The following is a 22,595-nucleotide window of genomic DNA, read 5'->3' as shown; positions in this document are numbered from 1 at the left end:
GTCTACTTTGATCCTTGCCTTGTTACTTTCTGAATGAGCCTCTCATGAGGAATCTTATCAAAAGTCTTACTGAAAGCCATGTACACGACATCCAACGCTCTACCTTCATCAGTGTGTTTTGTCCCATCCTCAAAGAATTCAATCAGGTTTGTAAGGCATGATTGGCCCTAGACAGAGCCATGCTGACTATCCCACATCTGATTATGCTTCTCCAAATGCTCATAAATCCTGCTTCTCAGGAGCTTCTCCAACAACTTCTCCTCCACTGAAGTAAGAACCACTGGTCTGTAATTTCCTGGCTTGTCTCTACTGCCTTTCTTGAAAAGGGAACAATGTCTTCTAATCATCTGCTGCTTTTCCTCTCCCTATTGATTTGCAAAGATCATCGCCAGAGGCTCAGCAATTTCCTCCCTCACTTCCCACAGTAGCCTGGGGTATATCTCGGGTTGAGTACCCCCAACTTGAGCTGAAATTGGTACAATTGTGATGCCAGAGCTCCCATTCAGAGGAGATCATATAGAAACATGTAAAATTATGAAAGGGATAGATAAGATAGAGGCAGGAAAGTTGTTTCCACTGGTAGATGAGACTAGAACTAGAGGACATTGCCTCAAGATTTGGGGGAAATTGGGATGGGGATGAGGAGGAACTGCTTTTCCCAGAGGGTGGTGAATCTGTGGATTTCTCTGCCCAATGAAGGAGTGGAGACTACCTCAGTAAGTATATTTAAGACAAGGTTGGATAGATTTTGGCACAGTAGGGGGGTTAAGGGTTATAGAGAAAAGGCAGTTAGGTGGAGATGAGTCCATGGCCAGATCAGCCATGATCTTATTCAATGGCAGGGCAGGCTCGACGGGCCAGATGGCCGACTCCTGCTCCTATTTCTTATGATCTTATGTTCTCACCACAGACTAAAATCTCTCCTGAAATATTGTTCTTCACCCATTGATGTCTTTTGCAAATATTTTTACAGGTTTGAAATGGCAGAACACTTGTGTACGGGAATCTCAAACACAACAACACATCAGTTTTGCTGACTCTGTCTGGATATTTAAGGAGTGACCAAATATTTTCTTTGCTACACCAACACATCTGTTGTCGATCCTTGGAGATGAAGATGATCCCAGATCACATCCCAGCTGGTGATGCATTCTGTCTCTGAAATGAAGTTTTCTGTTTTAACTCTGAAATGCACTGGAACCAGGAGCTGAGAACACACCAGCATTTGTTCACTGGAGATCAGTTCTTCAGCTGCATTGATCGTACAAGGGATTCAAACGTCTGACTTTCTGAATTGCAGAGAATTGATCACCGTGAGATTTCATTCTCCTTCTCTCAGTGTGGGAAGAGATTCACTCACAGGCTACCTGCAGACACGCCAGTGAGTTCACAGTGGGGAGAGGCCTTTCACCTGCTCTGTGTGAGGGAGAGGAACCACTCAGTCATCCAGTCTGAAGATACACCAGCAAGTTCACGCCATAGTGAGATGCTCCACCTGTTGTGACTGTGGGAAGCAATTCATTCTGTGGTCAATGCTAAAGGTATATCTGAAAATCCACCAGTGAGAGAACGGTAACCTGCTCGGATGGTGGGAAGGCATTCACACACTCAACCAGTGAGTTCATCTGCTCTGAATGTGGGAAAGGGTTCACTCAATCACCTCAACTGAATGAACACCAGCGAGTTCACACTGAAAAGATGCCGTTCACTTGCTCAGACTGTGGGAAGGGATTCACTCAATCATCCACACTACAAAGACACCGGAGAGTTCACACTGGGGAGAGGCCATTCACCTGCTCAGACTGTGGGAAGGGATTCATTCAGTCAAATCACCTGCTACAACATCAGTTAGTTCACACTGGGGAGAGGCCGTTCACCTGCTCAGACTGTGGGAAGGGATTCACTCAATCGTCCACACTACAGAGTCACCAGCGACTTCACACTGGGGAGAGGCCATTCATCTGCTCAGACTGTGGGAAGGGATTTACTCATTCATCCGACTTGCAGAGACACCAGCGAGTTCACACTGGGGAGAAGCCGTTCACTTGCTCTGAATGTGGAAAGGGATTTGCTCGGTCATCTGTACTGAAGTTACATCAGCGAGTTCACACTGGGGAGAGGCCGTTCACCTGCTCAGACTGTGGGAAAGGATTCACTCACTCATCCGACCTCCAGAGACACCAGCGAGTTCACACTGGGGAGAAGCCATTCACATGCTCTGAATGTGGAAAGGGATTTGCTCGGTCATCTCAGCTCTTGAAACACCAGCAAATTCACACTGGGGACAAACCATTCATCTGCTCAGAATGTGGGAAGAGATTCAACGATTCAGCTCATCTGAAAGAACATCAGTTTGTTCACGCTGCGGAGAGACCGTTCACCTGCTCAGACTGTGGGAAAGGATTCATTCGGCATTCTCATCTACTGACACACCAGTTAGATCACACTGGGGAGAAACCATTCATCTGCTCTGAATGTGGGAAGGGATTCACCCATTCAGCTCAAATGAGGGATCATCAGCGAGTCCACACTGGGGAATGGCCATTCACCTGCTCTGAATGTCGGAAGGGATTCACTTGGCAATCTCAACTGACTGAACATCAGCGAGTTCACACTGGGGAGAAGCCATTCACCTGCTCTGAATGTGGGAAGGGATTCGCCCGGTCATCTCATCTGAAGGAACATCAGAAACTTCACACTCGGGAGAGGCCTTTCACTTGCTCTGAATGTGGGAAGGGCTTTGCTCGTTCATCTCAACTGAAGGAACATCAGCGAATTCACACTGGGGAGAAACCATTCAGCTGCTCTGAATGTGGGAAGGGATTCACTCAGTCATCGAAACTTGTGAGGCACTACCGAATTCACGCTGGGGAGAAACCGTTCACCTGCTCAGATTGTGGGAAGGAATTCACTCGGTCATCTGACTTTAAAATACATCAGCGAATTCACACTGGGGGATGCCACTCACCTGTCCTGAATGTGTGAAAGGATTCACTCAGACATCCCAATTAAGACTATAAGATATAGGAGCAGGAGTAGGCCATTCGGCCCATCGAGTCTGCTCCGCCATTCAATCATAGGCTGATCCAATTCGTCCAGTCATCCCCACTTCCCTGCCTTCTCCCCATACCCTTTGATGCTCTGGCTAATCAGGAACCTATCTCTCTCTGCCTTAAATGCACCCAATAACTTGGCAACAAATTCCACAAATTTACCACCCTCAGAGTAAAGTAAGTCCTCCTCATCTGTGTTCCAAATGGATGTCCTTCAATCCTGAAGTTGTGCCCTCCTGTCATAGACACCTCTACCATGGGAAATAAATTTCCCATATCTAATCTGTTCAGAGCCTTTAACATTGGAAAGTTTCAATGCGATCTCCCCCACTTGCCCGACACCATTCTCCTGAACTCCAGGGAATACAGCCCAAGAGAAACCAGACACTTCTCGTATGGTAACCCTTTCATTCCTGGAATCATTCTTGTGAATCTTCTCTGAACCCTCTCCTATGTCAGTATATCCTTTCTAAAATAAACAGCCCTAAACTACAATACTTCAAATATTTCTCATGAGTGCCTTATAGAGCCGCAACATCACATCTCTGCTCTATAGAAATGAACGCCACCGTTTCACTCACCTTCTTCACCGATTCGTCCTGGAGGTTAACCTTTACGGTATCCTGCAGAAGGACTTCCAAGTTCCTTTACATCGCTGCATTTTGAATTCTCTCCCAATCTAAATACTCATCTGTCCGCTTATTTCTTTCACCAATATGTATTACCATGCACTTTCCAACCCGTATGGGTCCTAGCAATGCCTGTCTTTTTGTTGGCTTTGTGGAACAATCTATGTTCCAAACCTATTCTGGTATCCGTCCCCAACTTTTCCTTCACTACATCGACGACTGCATTGGCGCTGCTTCCTGCACGCGTGCTGAGCTGGTTGACTTCATTAACTTGGCCTCCAACTTCCACCCTGCCCTCAAGTTTACCTGGTCCATTTCCGACACCTCCCTCCCATTTCTAGATCTTTCTGTCTCTATCGCTGGAGACAGCTTATCTACTGATGTCTACTATAAGCCTACAGACTCTCACAGCTATCTGGACTATTCCTCTTCTCATTCTGTCTCTTGCAAAAATGCCATCCCCTTCTCGCAATTCCTCCGTCTCCACCGCATCTGCTCGCAGGATGAGGCTTTTCATTCCAGGACGAGGGAGATATCCTCCTTTTTTATAGAAAGCGGCTTCCCTTCCTCTACCATCAACTCTGCTCTCAAACACATCTCCCCCATTTCACGCACATCTGCTCTCACTCCATCCTCCCGTCACCCCACTAGGAATAGGGTTCCCCTGGTCCTCACCTACCACCCCACCAGCCTCCAGGTCCAAAGTATTATTCTCCGTAACTTCCGCCACTTCCAACGGGATCCCACCACTAAGCACATCTTTCCCTCCCCCCCTGCCCACTTTCCGCAGGAATCGCTCCCTACGCGACTCACTTGTCCATTTGTCCCCCCCCATCCCTCCCCACTGATCTCCCTCCTAGCACTTATCCTTGTAAGCGGAACAAGTGCTATACGTGCCCTTACACTTCCTCCGTTACCACCACTCAGGGCCCCAGGCAGTCCTTCCAGGTGAGGCGACACTTCACCTGTGAGTCAGCTGGTGTGATATACTGCGTCCAGTGCTCCCAATGTGGCCTTCTATATATTGGCGACACCTGACGCAGACTGGGAGATCGTTTTGCTGAAAACCTATGCTCGATCCATCAGAGAAAGCACGCGATCTCCCAGTGGCCACACATTTTAATGCCACATCCCATTCCCATTCTGATATGGCTATCCACAGCCTCCTCTACTGTAAAGATGAAGCCACACTCAGGTTGGAGGAACAACACCTCAGATCCCGACTGGATAGCCTCCAACCTGATAGCATGTACATTGACTTCTCTAACTTCCGCTAATGCCCCACCTCCCCGTCGTACCCCATCCATTATTTATTTATATACACACATTCTTTCTCTCTCTCTCTCCTTTTTCTCCCTCTGTCCGTCTGACTATACCCCTTGCCCATCCTCTAGGGGTACCCCTCCACTTTCCTTCTCCCTGGAACTCCTGTCCCATGATCCTCTCATATCCCTTTTGCCAATCAACTGTCCAGCTCTTGGCCCCATCCCTCCCCCTCATGTCTTCTCCTATCATTTTGGATCTCCCCCTCCCCCTCCCACTTTCAACTCTCTTACTATCTCTTCTTTCACTTAGTCCTGATGAAGGGTCTTGGCCTGAAACGTCGACTGTACATAGAAAATAGGTGCAGGAGTAGGCCATTTGGCCCTTCGAGCCTGCACCGCCATTTATTATGATCGTGGCTGATCGTCCAACTCAGAACCCCGCCCCAGCCTTCCCTCCATACCCCCTGACCCCCGTAGCCACAAGGGCCATATCTAACTCCCTCTTAAATATAGCCAATGAACTGGCCTCAACTGTTTCCTGTGGCAGAGAATTCCACAGATTCACCACTCTCTGTGTGAAGAAGTTTTTCCTAATCTCGGTCCTAAAAGGCTTCCCCTCTATCCTCAAACTGTGGCCCCTCGTTCCGGACTTCCCCAACATCGGGAACAATCTTCCTGCATCTAGCCTGTCCAATCCCTTTAGGATCTTATACGTTTCAATCAGATCCCCCATCAATCTTCTAAATTCCAACGAGTACAAGCCCAGTTCATCCAGTCTTCCTTCATATGAAAGTCCTGCCATTCCAGGAATCAATCTGGTGAACCTTCTTTGTACTCCCTCTATGGCAAGGATGTCTTTCCTCAGATTAGGGGACCAAAACTGCACACAATACTCCAGGTGTGGTCTCACCAAGGCCTTGTACAACTGCAGTAGTACCTCCCTGCTCCTGTACTCGAATCCTCTCGCTATAAATGCCAGCATACCATTCGCCTTTTTCACCGCCTGCTGTACCTACATGCCCACTTTCAATGACTGGTGTATAATGACACCCAGGTCTCGTTGCACCTCCCCTTTTCCTAATCGGCCACCATTCAGATAATAATCTGTTTTCCTATTTTTGCCACCAAAGTGGATAACTTCACATTTATCCACATTAAATTGCATCTGCCATGAATTTGCCCATTCACCCAACCTATCCAAGTCACCCTGCATCCTCTTAGCATCCTCCTCACAGCTAACACTGCCACCCAGCTTCGTGTCATCCGCAAACTTGGAGATGCTGCATTTAATTCCCTCATCCAAGTCATTAATATATATTGTAAACAACTGGGGTCCCAGCACTGAGCCTTGCAGTACCCCACTAGTCACTGCCTGCCATTCTGAAAAGGTCCCGTTTATTCCCACTCTTTGCTTCCTGTCTGCTAACCAATTCTCCACCCACACCAATACCTTACCCCCAATACCGTGTGCTTTAAGTTTGCACACTAATCTCCTGTGTGGGACCTTGTCAAAAGCCTTTTGAAAATCCAAATATACCACATCCACTGGTTCTCCCCTATCCACTCTACTAGTTACATCCTCAAAAAATTCTATGAGATTCGTCAGACATGATTTTCCTTTCACAAATCCATGCTGACTTTGTCCGATCATTTCACCGCTTTCCAAATGTGCTGTTATCACATCCTTGATAACTGACTCCAGCAGTTTCCCCACCACCGACGTTAGGCTAACCGGTCTATAATTCCCCAGTTTCTCTCTCCCTCCTTTTTTAAAAAGTGCAGTTACATTAGCCACCCTCCAATCCTCAGGAACTAGTCCAGAATCTAACGAGTTTTGAAAAATTATCACTAATGCATCCACTATTTCTTGGGCTACTTCCTTAAGCACTCTAGGATGCAGACCATCTGGCCCTGGGGATTTATCTGCCTTCAATCCCTTCAATTGAACCTAACACCACTTCCCTACTAACATGTATTTCGCTCAGTTCCTCCATCTCACTGGACCCTCTGTCCCCTACTATTTCTGGAAGATTATTTATGTCCTCCTTAGTGAAGACAGAACCAAAGTAATTATTCAATTGGTCTGCCATGTCCTTGCTCCCCATAATCAATTCACCTGTTTCTATCTGCAGGGGACCTACATTTGTCTTTACCAGTCTTTTCCTTTTTACATATCTATAAAAGCTTTTACAGTCCGTTTTTATGTTCCCTGCCAGTTTTCTCTCATAATCTTTTTTCCCCTTCCTAATTAAACCCTTTGTCCTCCTCTGCTGAACTCTGAATTTCTCCCAGTCCTCAGGTGAGCCACTTTCTCTGGCTAATTTGTATGCTTCTTCTTTGGAATTGATACTATCCCTAATTTCTCTTGTCAGCCACGGGTGCACTACCTTCCTTGATTTATTCTTTTGCCAAGCTGGGATGAACAATTGTTGTAGTTCATCCATGCAACCTTTAAATGCTTGCCATTGCATATCCACCGTCAATCCTTTAAGTGTCATTTGCCAGTCTATCTTAGCTAATTCACATCTCATACCTTCAAGGTTACCCCTCTTTAAGTTCAGAACCTTTGTTTCTGAATGAACTATGTCACTCTCCATCTTAATGAAGAATTCCACCATATTATGGTCACTCTTACCCAAGGGGCCTCTCACGACAAGATTGCTAATTAACCCTTCCTCATTGCTCAAAACCCAGTCCAGAATAGCCTGCTGTCTTGTTGGTTCAAAAAACCATCCCGCATACATTCCAAGAAATTCTCTTACTCAGCACCTTTACCAATTTGGTTCACCCAATCTACATGTAGATTGAAGTCACCCATTATAACTGCTGTTCCTTTATTGCACACATTTCTAATTTCCTGTTTAATACCATCTCTGACCTCACTACTACTGTTAGGTGGCCTGTACACAACTCCCACCAGCATCTTCTGCCCCTTAGTGTTACGCAGCTCTGCCCATATCGATTCCACATCTTCCCGGCTTACCTCTTCCATTCACCGGCAACTTTGATGTGTGTTGCTTGAATTTCCAGCATCTGCAGAATTGCTCGTGTTCACTGTATTTCATTGACCACTTCTTTGGCCATTCCCCGAAACTATCTAAATCTCTCTGCCGGCACTCTGTTTCCTCAGCACTACCCGCTCCTCCACCTATCTTTGTATCATCGGCAAATTTAGCCACAAAACCATTAATCCAATAGTCGAAGTCATTGACATACATCGTAAAAATCAGTGGTCTAAACACCGACTCCAGTGGTAACCGGCTGCCAGCCAGAATAGGATCCTTTTATTCCCACTCTGTTTTCTGTTGATCAGCCAGTGCTCCACCCATGCTAGTAAATTCCCTGTAATTCCATGGGATTTATCTTGCTAAGCAGTCTCGTGTAGCACCTTTCAAAGGCCCAATAAAAATCCAAGTACACCACATCTACTACATCTCCTTTGTCTACCCAGCTTGTAATTTCCTCAAAGAATTGCAGTAGGTTATTCAGACAGGATTTTCCTTTCAGGAAACCATGCAGGCTTTGCCCTATCATGTCATATGCCTCCCGGTACCCCGATATCCCATCCATAACAATCGATCCCAGCAACTTCCCACTGAACTCAGGCTTTCAGGCCTGTAGTTTCTTTTCTGCTGCCTCCCACCTTTCTTAAATAGCGGAGTAACATTTGTAATTTTCCAGTCATCAGGTACAATCCCAGAATCTATTGATTCTTGAAGGATCATAAGTAATGCCTACGCAATCTCTTCAGCTACTTCCTTCAGAACCCAAAGGTGCATTCCATCAGGTCCGGGAGATTTATCCACCATCAAACCATTAAGCTTCCTGAGAACCTTCTCAGTTGTAACTTTCACTGCACGTACTTCACTTCCCTGACACTCTTGAATATTCAATATACTGCAGATCTCTTCCATCATGAAGAATGATGCAAAATACGCATTCAGTTCCTCTGCCATCTCTGTGTCTCCCATTACAATATCTCCCGCATCATTTTCTATTCGTCCCATATCTATCCTCAACTTTCTTTTACCCTTTCTATACTTATGTAACTCTCGCTTCATCTTGTAGCTTAATAGACAATAGGTGCAGGAGTAGGCCATTCAGCCTTTCGAGCCAGCACCACCATTCACCATTCATTAATATAGGGGATGATAGCCCCTGGCCTGTCCAAACTTAAGAAATCTCATTTGGCTGGATGCTGTGCGAAGTGTCCCCTGTTACAAATCAGTACGAAATAACAAACAGTACACAATATGCGATTAAACGATTGAGCTTTATTACTCTTAATTTGACGATATGCTTAGTGAAGAAAACAAAAAAGAGAAAGGGCCCATTCTCATGAAACAGTCTATTGGGCAATGTTGGAGTTCACTGATAAGCCATTTGTCCACCATCGACCTCCTCCGATCCTCGCTGACCTTTGGACTCTCGCTCCAAGTCCATTCCATCTGAGGTCTACCAACTCTCTCCATTCGCGTCTTCCCTCCTCATCTCTCCCCGGCAAAAGACCCATGAATTCCCGGCTCCCAGACGCACAAGAAAGAACAACATCCTGTTCATTGGCTGGCATGCCCTATTATCTCTAGTCTTAACCCAAACATTGCTGCTACAGAGAAACCATTACCTCAGCAGTAGAACATTACAGAGAAGCCATTACAATAGACAATAGGTGCAGGAGTAGGCCATTTGGCCCCTCGAGCCAGCACCGCCATTCACTGTGATCACGGCTGATCATCCACAATCAGTATCCAATTCCTGCCTTATCCCCATAACCTTTGATTCCACTATCTTTAAGAGCTCTATCCATCTCTTTTTTGAAAGCATCCAGAGACTTGGCCTCCACAGCCTTCTGGGGCAGAGCATTCCATATATCCACCACTCTCTGGGTGAAAAAGTTTTCCCTCAACTCTGTTCTAAATGGCCTACCCCTTATTCTTAAACTGTGGCCTCTGGTTCTGGACTCGCCCATCAGCGAGAACATGCTTCCTGCCTCCAGCGTGTCCAATCCCTTAATAATCTTATATGTTTCAATAGGATCCCCTCTCAGCCTTCTAAATTCCAGAATATACAAGCCCAGTCGCTCCAATCTTTCAACATATTGCAGTCCCTCCATCCCGGGAATTAACCTTGTGAACCTATGCTGCACTCCCTCAATAGCAAGAATGTCCTTCCTCAAATTTGGAGACCAGAACTGCACACAGTACTCCAGGTGTGGTCTCACCAGGGCCCTGTACAGCTGCAGAAGGACCTCTTTGCTCTTATACTCAATTCCCCTTGTTATGAAGGCCAGCATGCCATTAGCTTTCTTCACTGCCTGCTGTACTTGCATGCTTGCTTTCAGTGACTGATGTACAAGAACACCTAGATGTCGTTGTGCTTCCCCTTTTCTTAACTTGACTCCATTTAGATAATAATCTGCCTTTCTGTTCTTACCGCCAAAGTGGATAACCTCACATTTATTCACATTAAACTGCATCTGCCCACTCACCCAGCCTGTCCAAGTCACCCTGCATTCTCATAACATACTCCTCACATTTCACACTGCCACCCAGCTTTGTGTCATTGGCAAATTTGCTAATGTTACTTTTAATTCCCTCATCTAAATCATTAATATATATTGTAAACAGCTTCGGTCCCAGCACTGAACCCTGCGGTACCCCACTGGTCACCGCCTGCCATTCCGAAAGGGACCCGTTAATCACTACTCTAATTACATTAGCAGTGAAACCTTAGAGCGTGTTATACTTAGAAACATAGAAAATAGGTGCAGGAGTAGGCCATTCGGCCCTTTGAGCCTGCACCGCCATTTATTATGATCATGGCTGATCATCCAACTCAGAACCCTGCACCAGCCTTCCCTCCATACCCCCTGATCCCCGTAGCCACAAGGGCCATATCTAACTCCCTCTTAAATATAGCCAATGAACTGGCCTCAACTGTTTCCTGTGGCAGAGAATTCCACAGATTCACCACTCTCTGTGTGAAGAAGTTTTTCCTAATCTCAGTCCTAAAAGGCTTCCCCTTTATCCTCAAACTGTGACCCCTCGTTCTGGACTTCCCCAACATCGGGAACAATCTTCCTGCATCTAGCCTGTCCAATCCCTTTAGGATTTTATACGTTTCAATCAGATCCCTCCTCAATCTTCTAAATTCCAACGAGTACAAGCCTAGTTCATCCAGTCTTTCTTCATATGAAAGTCCTGCCATCCCAGGAATCAATCTGGTGAACCTTCTTTGTACTTAAAAAATGCTTTTCGTATCTTCTTATTAGTCACCAGCTTCCTTTCATAATTCATCTTTTCCTTCCTAATGACCTTCTTATTTTCCTTCTGCAAGTTTCTAAAAGCTTCCCAATCCTCTATCTTCCCACTAACTTTTGCTTCCTTGTCTTTTCCTTTTTCTTTTTCTTTGACTCTGACTTCACTTGTAAGTCATGATAGTGTCCTTCTTGTTAAGAATATATCTGTCTTGCACTTCCCTAATTTTTTTGCAGAAACTCCAGCCATTGCTGCTCTGCCTTCTTCCTGCTAGAGTCCTTTTCCAGTCAACTTGACCAGGTCCCCTCTCATGTCATTGTAATTTCCTTTATTTCACTGAAATACCAAGTGTTGGAATTTAGTTTCTTCTTCTCAAATTTCAAAGTGAACTCGGTCATATTTTGATCACTGTCCCCAAGGGTTCCTTAACCATAAGCTCTCTTATCATCTCCGGATCATTGCACAACATCCAATCCGGCACAGCCGATCCCCCAGTGGACTCAACAACAAACTGTTCTAAAAAGCCGTCCCTCAGACATGTTGCAAATTCTCTCTCTTGAGGTCCAGTACTGACCTGGTTTTCCCAATCCACTTTCACATTAAAATCCCCAATGATTATCATGACTTTGCCCTTCCGACATGCCTTTTCTATCTCCTAATGTAATTTGTAATCCACATCCCGGCTGCTGTTTGGAGGACTGGATACAACTGCCATTAGGGTCCATTTACCCTTGCCGTTTCTTACCCCCAACCATGGAGACTCTACGCTTCCTGGTCCTATGTCATCGCTTTCTGATGATTTAATATTATTTCTTATACACAAGGCCACACCACCCCTCTGCCTACTAACCTATCTTTCCGATACACCATATATCCTTCGATGTTCAGCTCCCACTGGCAGCCATCCTTTAGCCAAGTTTCAGAGGTGGCCACAACATCATACTTACCAATCTGTAGCTGAATTTCAAGATCATCCATTTTAATTCTTACGCTGCGTGCATTCAAATATATCACTTTCAGTCCAGAGTTGAATGAACATCAGCGAGCAAACACTGGGGAGAAACTGTACAACTGCTCAGACCGTGGGAAGGAATTCACTCAGTCATCGCAGCTGAATGAATATCAGAGAGTTCACACTGAGGAGAAGCTGTTCATCTGTTTGGACTGGGAACGAATTCACACTTTCATCTCACCTACCTATACACCGAACTGTTTTCAGCAGTGAAAGTACGTAGGCTTGCTCAGACTGTGGGAAGTCATTCACACACTTATCCACGCTGCAGAGATAGTGGCGGGTTCACACTGTGGTGAGGGTGGTCACTAGCTCTGAATGTGGGATGGGTTTCAATCAGTTATTCATCCTTGTCTCGCCCTACCGAGCTTTGACCCGTCGTTAACTTGAGAGATCAGAAGCTTGAGAAAGACGTAATTCACTCAGGTTCGCCAATTGAGTATTAAAGGCAATGGTTTAGAACAGGTTATTTTTGAGCTTTCCGCAGTGGCCAATCAGCATTCAGGATTGATTATGAAAACGATCGTAAAGTTGGGCAGGAGCAAGTGGAGCGGTCATTGTTGGAGTGGACAGAGTCAGGGCGGAGATTTTGAGGTTTCAGTGTGGAGAGCATTCAGTCAGAGAAGGCGAAATCATCATGCATCGAGAATTTTTTTTGTCCCTTCTTTACATTTGCTCAGTTAGAACAGTAGAGATGCCAGGCTGTGATCTCAGGTCTGCCACCTGTGCCAATTGCCAGGATTCAGAAGATTATACAGTTTTAACACGTGGCTAAGGAGTTGGTGCAGGAGGGAGGGTATAAAATATTTGGATCATTTGAGCTGGTGAGGATTGCTGTGTGCAGAGGAGTGTGAGTGTGTTGGGGGAGAGGACATCGTTGATGGTGTGTGACTGGGCAGGCAGCTCTCTCTGCCTCTCACTCTCTCTCACACACACACACACAAATACATGCACTGGAGTGTGAGGGTGGGAAGTGAGAAGGGAAAAGGGAAATGAGGAGAATGGTGTTAAGGGCTCCTTCACAAAGTCCAGGGCTTACCCAGCCCTCCCCCTCTGGAATTGTTCCCATTCCCAACCCCAGGCTGGGGGTGAGCATTGAGTTGCCTTGCCAACAAGAAAATGAATTGTTCAATAGCATCTGGTTAACACACTTTGATAATAAATTTACTTTGAACTTGAACATTGAAATGTATTGTTTGTAAAACATGTACTGATGAGAAATGGTCTCAGTGAAGGTCCAAGAGTGGAAAATGAACCAGTGTTCAGCCCCACTGCTCCGTGCCAGAGAAGAACCCCTATTGGACTCTATCCCATCTGTCTGTGCTTGACACGTCTCCCTCTAAAGTTTCCTTTTTCTGTACCTGTCCCAGTGTCTTTTATTTTCTTCTCAAACCCATTCTCCTGCCTTCATCCCATAACCTTTGATGCCTTTACTAGTCAAGCACCGGTCAATGTATGTTTTAACTGAACAGGATGACTTGGCCTCTGAGCCGTCCGTGGCAATGAATTTCACAGGTCCCTCATCTCTAAGTGCATGCTGTCTGATATTTGACATTGTGACCCAGAAGGTTAAAAATGGCAGCTATCTACTCTATGGCAATCTTTCATAAATTATCAAGTTCTATCAGGTCACCCTGAGCCTCTTCCACTCCAGAGAAAACAGCCCAAGTTTGTCCAAACTCTCTTTACACAGTGGATCAAGCTTCTAATCCACACAACATACTGGTGAACCTCTTCTGCAATATCTTCATTGCTGCCCCAAACACCTGTGGTGTAATGGACTTCACGTAAGTAAATGGTGGATTGTTGATTAATAAGGCTGTGAAAGGTGACTGGTAGAAGGCAGCAGCTTGGGGTTCGGAGGGAACATCCAATACCCATGATCGAATGGTGAAGAAGACTCAATGGACGGAATGGGTATTTCAGTTTCTACTGAATTGTTGTATAGTGTTGAGATGGCGAAGCGGTGGGGAGTAAGGTGCGGGTGCAGGTAAGAGTGAGTGTCCAGGTAGGAGATGGTGTTGAGGAGCTTTTCACTACGTCTGGTCACTAACAACAATTAACTCAAGAGTGGATCAATCATAAGTGTGTTTATGTTTCCTTGCAGCAAGGGAAGATTAGCACTGCCCAAGTGCTGGTAATAGCTTTATCCAAAAGAAACAATACCATCACCCCTTTGGACACAAGTCCAAGGACAGGGTGTATTCTGTCTGCTGAATCAATGTTTGGCATTCCTCCAGTAACACAGCTGCGGTTCTGCACTCAAGTGCTCAGGTACCATCAGCATCATGTTGCACGAAGATTATTAGCAAAGCACTCTGATACACTACAGGTTCCATTTTGTTACAGAAAGAAATGCCATTTTGGTCCAACAAGTGAAGTACATTTCCCCAGTGGTGGAGAAGCATTCCTACACACCTCGCTCTCAGTGAAAATCCTTACACCACTCTCACTCTCACTCCATCCTCCCACCACCCCACTAGGAATAGGGTTCCCCTGGTCCTCACCTACCACCCCACCAGCCTCCGGGTCCAACATATTATTCTCCGTAACTTCCGCCATCTCCAACGGGATCCCACCACTAAGCACATCTTTCCCTCCCTCCCTCTTTCTGCATTCCGCAGGGATCGCTCCCTATGCAACTCCCTTGTCCATTCGTCCCCCCGATCCCTCCCCACTGATCTCCTTCCTGGCATTTATCCATGTAAGCGGAACAAGTGCTACACATGCCCTTACACTTCCTCCTTTACCACCATTCAGGGCCCCAAGCAGTCCTTCCAGGTGAGGCAACACTTCACCTGTGAATCGACTGGGGTGATATACTGCATCTGGTGCTCCCGATGTGGCCTTTTATATATTGACGAGACCCGACGCAGACTGGGAGACCGCTTTGCTGAACATCTACGTTCTGTCCGCCAGAGAAAGCAGGATCTCCCAGTGGCCACACATTTTAATTCCACATCCCATTCCCATTCTGACATGTCTATCCACGGCCTCCTCTACTGTAAAGATGAAGCCACACTCAGGTTGGAGGAACAACACCTTATATTCCGTCTGGGTAGCCTCCAACCTGATGGCATGAACATCGACTTCTCTAACTTCCTCTAAGGTCCCACCTCCCCCTCGTACCCCATCTGTTACTTATTTTTATGCACACATTCTTTCTCTCACTCTCCTTTTTCTCCCTCTGTCCCTCTGAATATACCTCTTGCCCATCCTCTGGGTTCACCCCCCCTTCCTTGTCTTTCTTCCCGGACCTCCTGTCCCATGATCCTCTCGTATCCCCTTTTGCCTATCACCTATCCAGCTCTTGGCTCTATCCCTCCCCCTCCTGTCTTCTCCTATCATTTTGGACCTCCCCCTCCCCCTCCAACTTTCAAATCCCTTACTCACTCTTCCTTCAGTTAGTCCTGACGAAGGGTCTTGGCCTGAAACGTCGACTGCACCTCTTCCTACAGATGCTGCCTGGCCTGCTGCGTTCACCAGCAACTTTGATGTGTGTTCCTTACACCACTCCCCATTTCTGTTCACACCTCCGATCCTTGCGGCCAGCACCATCTGTGAAAACCCTTATGCCTCTCCCCATTTCTGTTAACACCTCCGATTCTCGCAGCTCTCGCCCTCTGTGAAAACTCTTCCAACCCTTACGCCACTCCCCATTTCTGCTAACACCTCCGATCCTTGCGGCCCTCGCCCTCTGCGAAAATCCTTCTTACCCTACACCACTGTCATTTTGTAACCCCGCCTGACCCCTACACCATTTGCCATCCCTGTAAAGCCCTCCACCATCCACACTGGCGCAATCAGCTGACCCGTGAAAGACACTGACCGTGGCAGGCAGCAGGGCTCACAAAACGCATTCACACCAGCTGACATTTTTTTTATATAACCCTACCGATTTGCACACTTACCTAGACTAAACAGCTTCCAACCTTCTATCTTTACCTTATCCCACTCCCCCAACTAATCTCCCTCCTGGAACCTGCCCTTGTAGGTGAGGGAAGTTCTACACGCTCCCACTTACTTCCTCCCTCAGTTCCATTCTGGCTCAGAAACAGTCCTTCCAGGTGAGGCAACATTTCAAAACAGGGTAAGAACAGGATGATTTGGCAGGTGAATGTGTGGCTGAGGAACTGGTGCAGGGGCATTGCATCATATCTCCGGGTCATTGAGATCTCTCCTGGGGATGAAATGATCTGTACAACAGGGATGGGTTGCACCTGAACCTGACGGGGTCCAGTAAGCTTGTGGGCAGGTGTGTTAGAGCTTGTGCTTAAAATAACTTGTCAGGGGAATGGGAACCAGAGTGTGAGTGCTGGGGATGAGGTACTTGGTTGGCAACAGAGGTAGTGTGCAGTGACAGTACTAGCAAGCAGAGGCTGATGTCAGGTCAAAATTGCAGTCAACGGGATGAGTTGCAGCGTTAAAGTGGGATAACATTGATAAAGGTGATGTATGTAGGACTGGGGGTGTTATATTTGAATGTGCACAGTGTAGAGAATAACAGAGGTGAACTTTTAGCACAGTGTGATTTGTGTACATATCCGTATCGTGGCTGAAAGAAGATTATAACCCGGATCTTAACCTCCAAGCAGACATGTTGTATCGAAAGGACAGGTCGGAAGGCAAAGAGGCTGGGTGGCTCTGCTGGTAAATATGAAATAAAATCATTACCAAAAAGAGGCGGCAGAGAACCAGAAGATGTAGAATCTCTGGGTAGAGTGAGGAAACATTAAGTGTAACAAGACCCTGAGATAATTTATATGCAGACTTCCAACCGTAGTAAGGATGCGGTCTACAAATTACAACGGAAGACAAAATGCATGTCAAAAGGGCTGTGTTATGATAGTCATGGGGGATATCAATTAGGAAAATCAGGTTAGTGTTGGTTACCAAGAGGGGGAAATTTGTAGAATGCCGACGAGGTGTCTGGTTCAAGCAGCTGCTGGTTGAACACACTGGGATCAGCTGTTCCGGAATGTGTGTTCAGCGATGAACAGGAATTGAGACCTGATGAAATTCCAGAGCAGACTCAATGGGCTGAATGGCCTGATTGTTCTCCTATATCTTATGGAGTTCTGGTCTAACAAATCCCTGCAATGCTGAGTGACCAGGGTTCAGTCCTGGGTGTGAGGAACTTCTGCAATATCTGCAGAATCTGACATTAACAGTCCCTCGTCAACTCGCAACTAGATTTAGTCATCAACATGTTTAAACGTTTTAGAGACAGTTTACTTGAATTTCCTCCCTGGTGTGAAGTTGCTGATGTTTCAGCAGGTGGGATGACTGAGTAAATCTCTTTCCTCACTCAGGACAGAAGTACGGCCTCTACTTACTGTAATCTCACCGGAGCCTCCCTTCCCACACTCCGAAGGTGTACAGCTGCTTCCCCTCTGCGTGAAATGGCCGGAGCTTCAGTCGCTTGATTGACTGATTGAACCCTTCTCACACTCGCCGCTGGTGAATGGGTTCTCCCCCGAGTGACCGCTCTGGTATTTCTACAGATCGGATGTTTGTATGACTCCTTTCCTACACATGGAGCAGATGAACGGCCTCTCCCCAGTGTGAACTCCCACACACAAACCCTTTGCCTTTTCAGCGCTGTCAAAATTCTGCAAATGTCATCAATGGATGAAAACAGATGCAATAATGTTGGTCTCAATGGTGACCTCTGGTGTAGCAAGGCTCAACACTGGTCGGAGGAGGAATACCTCATCTTCTAACTGGGCACAATTCAAGCATCCAGGCACGACATCCACACACACGGTCGCCATTACAAATTGTGCTGGAATACAATAATCCAGAATGACAAAAAAAACATTAAAATAGTATGAAAAATGGCAAAACGTAGAAGTTGCTGCAACAACTGGTGCAGCGCCATGTTAGAGCGTGAGTAGATTGGAGTATCACGACAGGGTAGGAGACAGCCGGACAGCCGACATCTGCTGACCCCATCCGGATCAGCCACAGCACTCTAGGCCTGTGTGAGCCTGCTCTCTGAGATTTTGTGCCACCTTTACTATCTGAGATTGAGTCAGGAAAAGATACCGGTGCTGTGGAAGACTTCCCGCTTGGATCCTTTACCCAAAAAGGGGACTCCATCTGAACTTAATGACTGCAGACTAATTTCCCTCACATCTCATGTGATGAAGGCGATGGCGAGGCTGGTCCAGACTTACCTTGGACCCTCTACAGTTTGCCTACCAACCTCGTGAGTTTGTAGATGATACCTTCATCTACCTGTTTCAGCGAGCTCACTCCCACCGGGATGATGCTCGTGGCATTGTGAGAAGCACTGTTTTTGATTTCACTCGTGCCTTCAATACAATCCAGCCATATCTTCAGAGCAAGAACCTGCAAAGGATGGGCATAGGCAAATTCACCATCTCCTGGATTACTGCCTTCCTGAGAGATAGACCACAGTTTGTACTGCCAGGTGGTTCTCTGTCTGAGATGGTGGCGAGTGACACTGAAGACCCACAAGGGACTGTCCTGTTTCCGTTTCTGTTCGCAATCTACACCTCAGACGTTCAGTGCAACTCTAAGTCTTGCCAATTGCAGAAGTTCCCTGATGACTCTGCGGTAGTTGGGTGCTTCAGAGATGGGCAGGAGTCGGAGCACGGAGCACTGGCGGACAGGTTTATGGAATACTGAGGGAGGAATCACCTGATCCTGAATATGACTAAAACCAGGGAAATGGCGATTGATTTTCGGAGGAAGAGGACTGTAATGTGTGCTGTATACACTCTGGGAGAACAGGTCACTGTGGTGGAGGAGTACAAATACCTGGGGGTTCACCTTGACAACAGACTTGACTGGAAAACCAACACTGAGACTGTTCACAAGAAGAGGATGAACAGACTTTATTTTCTAAGAATGCTGAGAACCCTGAATATGTGAGGCAGGATGTTGCAGATCTTTTGCCAAATTGTTGTAGCGAGTGCAGTCCTCTTTGCTGCTTTATGTTGGTGATGCAAGAAGACTAAATAAACTCATCAAAAAGGCTGGATCTATCCTTGGCCACAACCCGGATTATTTTGAGCTTGGGTTGGAGTGGAGGTCACTAAACAAACTTATCGATTATGAACAATCTGTCACATCCTTTCCATGACCTACTGAATAGGCAGCAAAGCCCCCAGCCCCTTATGAATAGACTCACTCAACTCCGCTGACACCAGGATCACAACAGAAAATCTTTCTTATTAAATGCAACAGTTCATCTTTCTGCGACAGGTGAACACACATCATTGATCTATAGTCTCTGCATTATTGTTTCATTCATTATTATTCCACATTCGTACTTTATTATTGTGTATATTATTATTCTGTACTTTATTTTTAGTAAAGTTTGCCCGCTGCTTCATGTGGTTTTAGACGTAACTGCTGAAATAGTCATAATAGTTAAAGTCATACTTTATTGATCCCGGGGGAAATTGGTTTTCGTTTCGTTAATGAAATGAATGAATTTCCCACTCGGAATCAATAAAATATTTATTATTATTATTATTATTCTCCAGCCCTTTATCTCTCTCACCAATCAACTTCCCAGCTCTTTACTTCACCCCTCACCCTGACCCAGTTTACCATATCACCTTCCCTCCCCCCACATTCAGACTCCCTCCCTTCCTTTCCAGTCCTGACGAAGGGTCTCGGTCTGAAACGCCGACTGTTCACTCCTCTCCATAGTTGCTGTCTGCCCCCCTGACTTTCCTCCAGCCTTTTCCGTGTGTTCCTTCGGATTTCCGCATCTGCAGATGGTTTCCTGTTTGCTCACACGCGCATGCGCAGAGGTTTGAGGTGAGCCAACTATCGCGCATGCGCACTGTAGGCGAAAGGCTCGGAAGGTTCTGCAGCAGGTAAGAGGGGTTTCCGATCGGGAATTAATATTCAAGGGCTATTACTGTGAGCTCCTGGCGCACTAAGCTTGCAGCCCAGGACAGCCCCGGCCCGTTCCCTTGATCCGTACCCGGGCCCCGCGGGGCTTTTGGCTAATGAGCGCTGGAGCCGCCGCCGCCATTTCTGCTGCGCATGCGCATCGCTGGATCTTTCGGCGGCCTTTTTAAAAATGTATTAGTTTTTATTGAACACAAACAAAAACAGTAAACATATGCAAACAAAGCCAGGGAATCACACATAAGCAGCAGCAAATATATAAATATTAACTTTAAATGTACAAATAAAAAAGAAAATCCTCTCAATACTGCTGGACAGAAGGAACTATATCTAAAAAGAGTCACAAAACAAAAACATTTACAGAAATAACCCGAAACATTGACAAATTTGTACAGTCCTTACAGCTTTCTGGTTATGGGAAGTTTTCAGAATATTAATGTATAGTTTGAAGTCTGATGTAAAAATATAAATGAAGGTTTCTTATTGTTACATTTGCATTTATGGATATAAAATTTGCTGTAAATTAACAAAAGATTTATGATTTTAAAAATCCCTATGAGATTTGATATTATTAGTAAAACCAAATAAAACATTTTCAAATCAAAATGTAAAATCCACATTAATATATTGATCTATAAATTGACAAACATCAACCCAAAACATTTTGACATATTCACATTCCCAAAATAGATTAAATAAATCCTCTGGATATAAACCACAAAACAGACAGTTAGTTTCAATATCAGAATTAAACCTTGTCAAATAAACATTGTTTGGATAATATCTATGTATAACTTTAATCTATGCATAATCTGAGTATAAATGAAATTTCTTTAATTTTATTCCTCAATAAAAATTTATTAAATAAGCCCCTGCATGGCCAAATGGTTAAGGCATTTGTCCAGTGATCTGAAGGTCGCTAGTTGGAGCCTTGGCTGAGGCAGCATGTTGTGTCCTTGAGCAAGGCACTTAACCACACATTGCTCTGCGACAACACCGGTGCCAAGCTGTATGAGTCCTAATGCCCTTCCCTTGGACAACATCGGTGGCGTGGAGAGGGGAGATTTACAGCATGGGCAACTGCCGGTCTTCCATACAACCTTGCCCAGGCCTGCGCCCTGGAAACCTTCCAAGGCGCAAATCCATGGTCTCACGAGACTAACGGATGCCTCTCTCTCTATATATATACACACACACACTCCTCCACCTCAGATTCCCCAAGCGACAATTCAAAAAACTAACAGCCATAGGAATAGAAGTAATGTCTTTTTGAAAGTCTTGAGGAAAATTAAAGTGAATAAATCCCCGGGACCTGACAGAGTGTTCCCTCGGACCTTGAAGGAGACTAGTGTTGAAATTGCGGGAGCCCTGGCAGAAATATTTAAAATGTCGCTGTCTACGGGTGAAGTGCCGGAGGATTGGAGAGTGGCTCATGTTGTTCTGTTGTTTAAAAAAGGATCGAAAAGTAATCCGGGAAATTATAGGCCGGTGAGCTTAACGTCAGTAGTAGGTAAGTTATTGGAGGGAGTACGAAGAGACAGAATCTACAAGCATTTGGATAGACAGGGGCTTATTAGGGAGAGCCAACATGGCTTTGTGCGTGGTAGGTCATGTTTGACCAATCTGTTGGAGTTTTTCGAGGAGGTTACCAGGAAAGTGGATGAAGGGAAGGCAGTGGATATTGTCTACATGGACTTCAGTAAGGCCTTTGACAAGGTCCCGCATGGGAGGTTAGTTAGGAAAATTCAGTCGCTAGGTATACATGGAGAGGTAGTAAATTGGATTAGACATTGGCCCGATGGAAGAAGCCAGAGAGTGGTGGTAGAGGATTGCTTCTCAGAGTGGAGGCCTGTGACTAGTGGTGTGCCACAGGGATCAGTGCTGGGTCCATTGTTATTTGTCATCTATATCAATGATCTGGATGATAATGTGGTAAATTGGATCAGCAAGTTTGCTGATGATACAAAGATTGGAGGTGTAGTAGACAGTGAGGAAGGTTTTCAGAGCCTGCAGAGGGACTTGGACCAGCTGGAAAAATGGGCTGAAAAATGGCAGATGGAGTTTAATACTGACAAGTGTGAGGTATTGCACGTTGGAAGGACAAACCAACGTAGAACATACAGGGTTAATGGTAAGGCACTGAGGAGTGCAGTGGAACAGAGGGATCTGGGAATACAGATACAAAATTCCCTAAAAGTGTCGTCACAGGTAGATAGGGTCGTAAAGAGAGCTCTTGGTACATTGGCCTTTATTAATTGAAGTATTGCGTATAAGAGCTGGAATGTTATGATGAGATTGTATAAGGCATTGGTGAGGCCGAATCTGGAGTATTGTGTTCAGTTTTGGTCACCAAATTACAGGAAGGATATAAATAAGTTTGAAAGAGTGCAGAGAAGGTTTACAAGGATGTTGCCAGGACTTGAGAAATTCAGTTACAGAGAAAGGTTGAATAGGTTAGGACTTTATTCCCTGGAGCATAGAAGAAT

At 45.7% G+C, this 22,595-nt stretch overlaps 1 protein-coding gene across 1 annotated transcript in view; it reads left to right on the top strand.

The window, feature by feature from the left end:
- Positions 1 to 22,595, top strand: part of LOC140198346 (uncharacterized) — a 43,910-nt gene that overhangs the window by 5,941 nt on the left and 15,374 nt on the right. Inside the window, 1 exon segment of the mRNA XM_072259447.1 lies at positions 974 to 2,915. Coding sequence (XP_072115548.1) covers positions 1,699 to 2,915 — 1,217 coding nt within the window. The 5' untranslated portion in view covers positions 974 to 1,698.

Source organism: Mobula birostris, chromosome 5 (assembly GCF_030028105.1).
Source record: "Mobula birostris isolate sMobBir1 chromosome 5, sMobBir1.hap1, whole genome shotgun sequence".
NCBI classification, from domain to species: Eukaryota; Metazoa; Chordata; class Chondrichthyes; order Myliobatiformes; family Myliobatidae; genus Mobula; species Mobula birostris.
The sequence above is the reverse complement of the archived record's forward strand: the minus strand, read 5'-3'. Positions and strand labels throughout refer to the sequence as shown.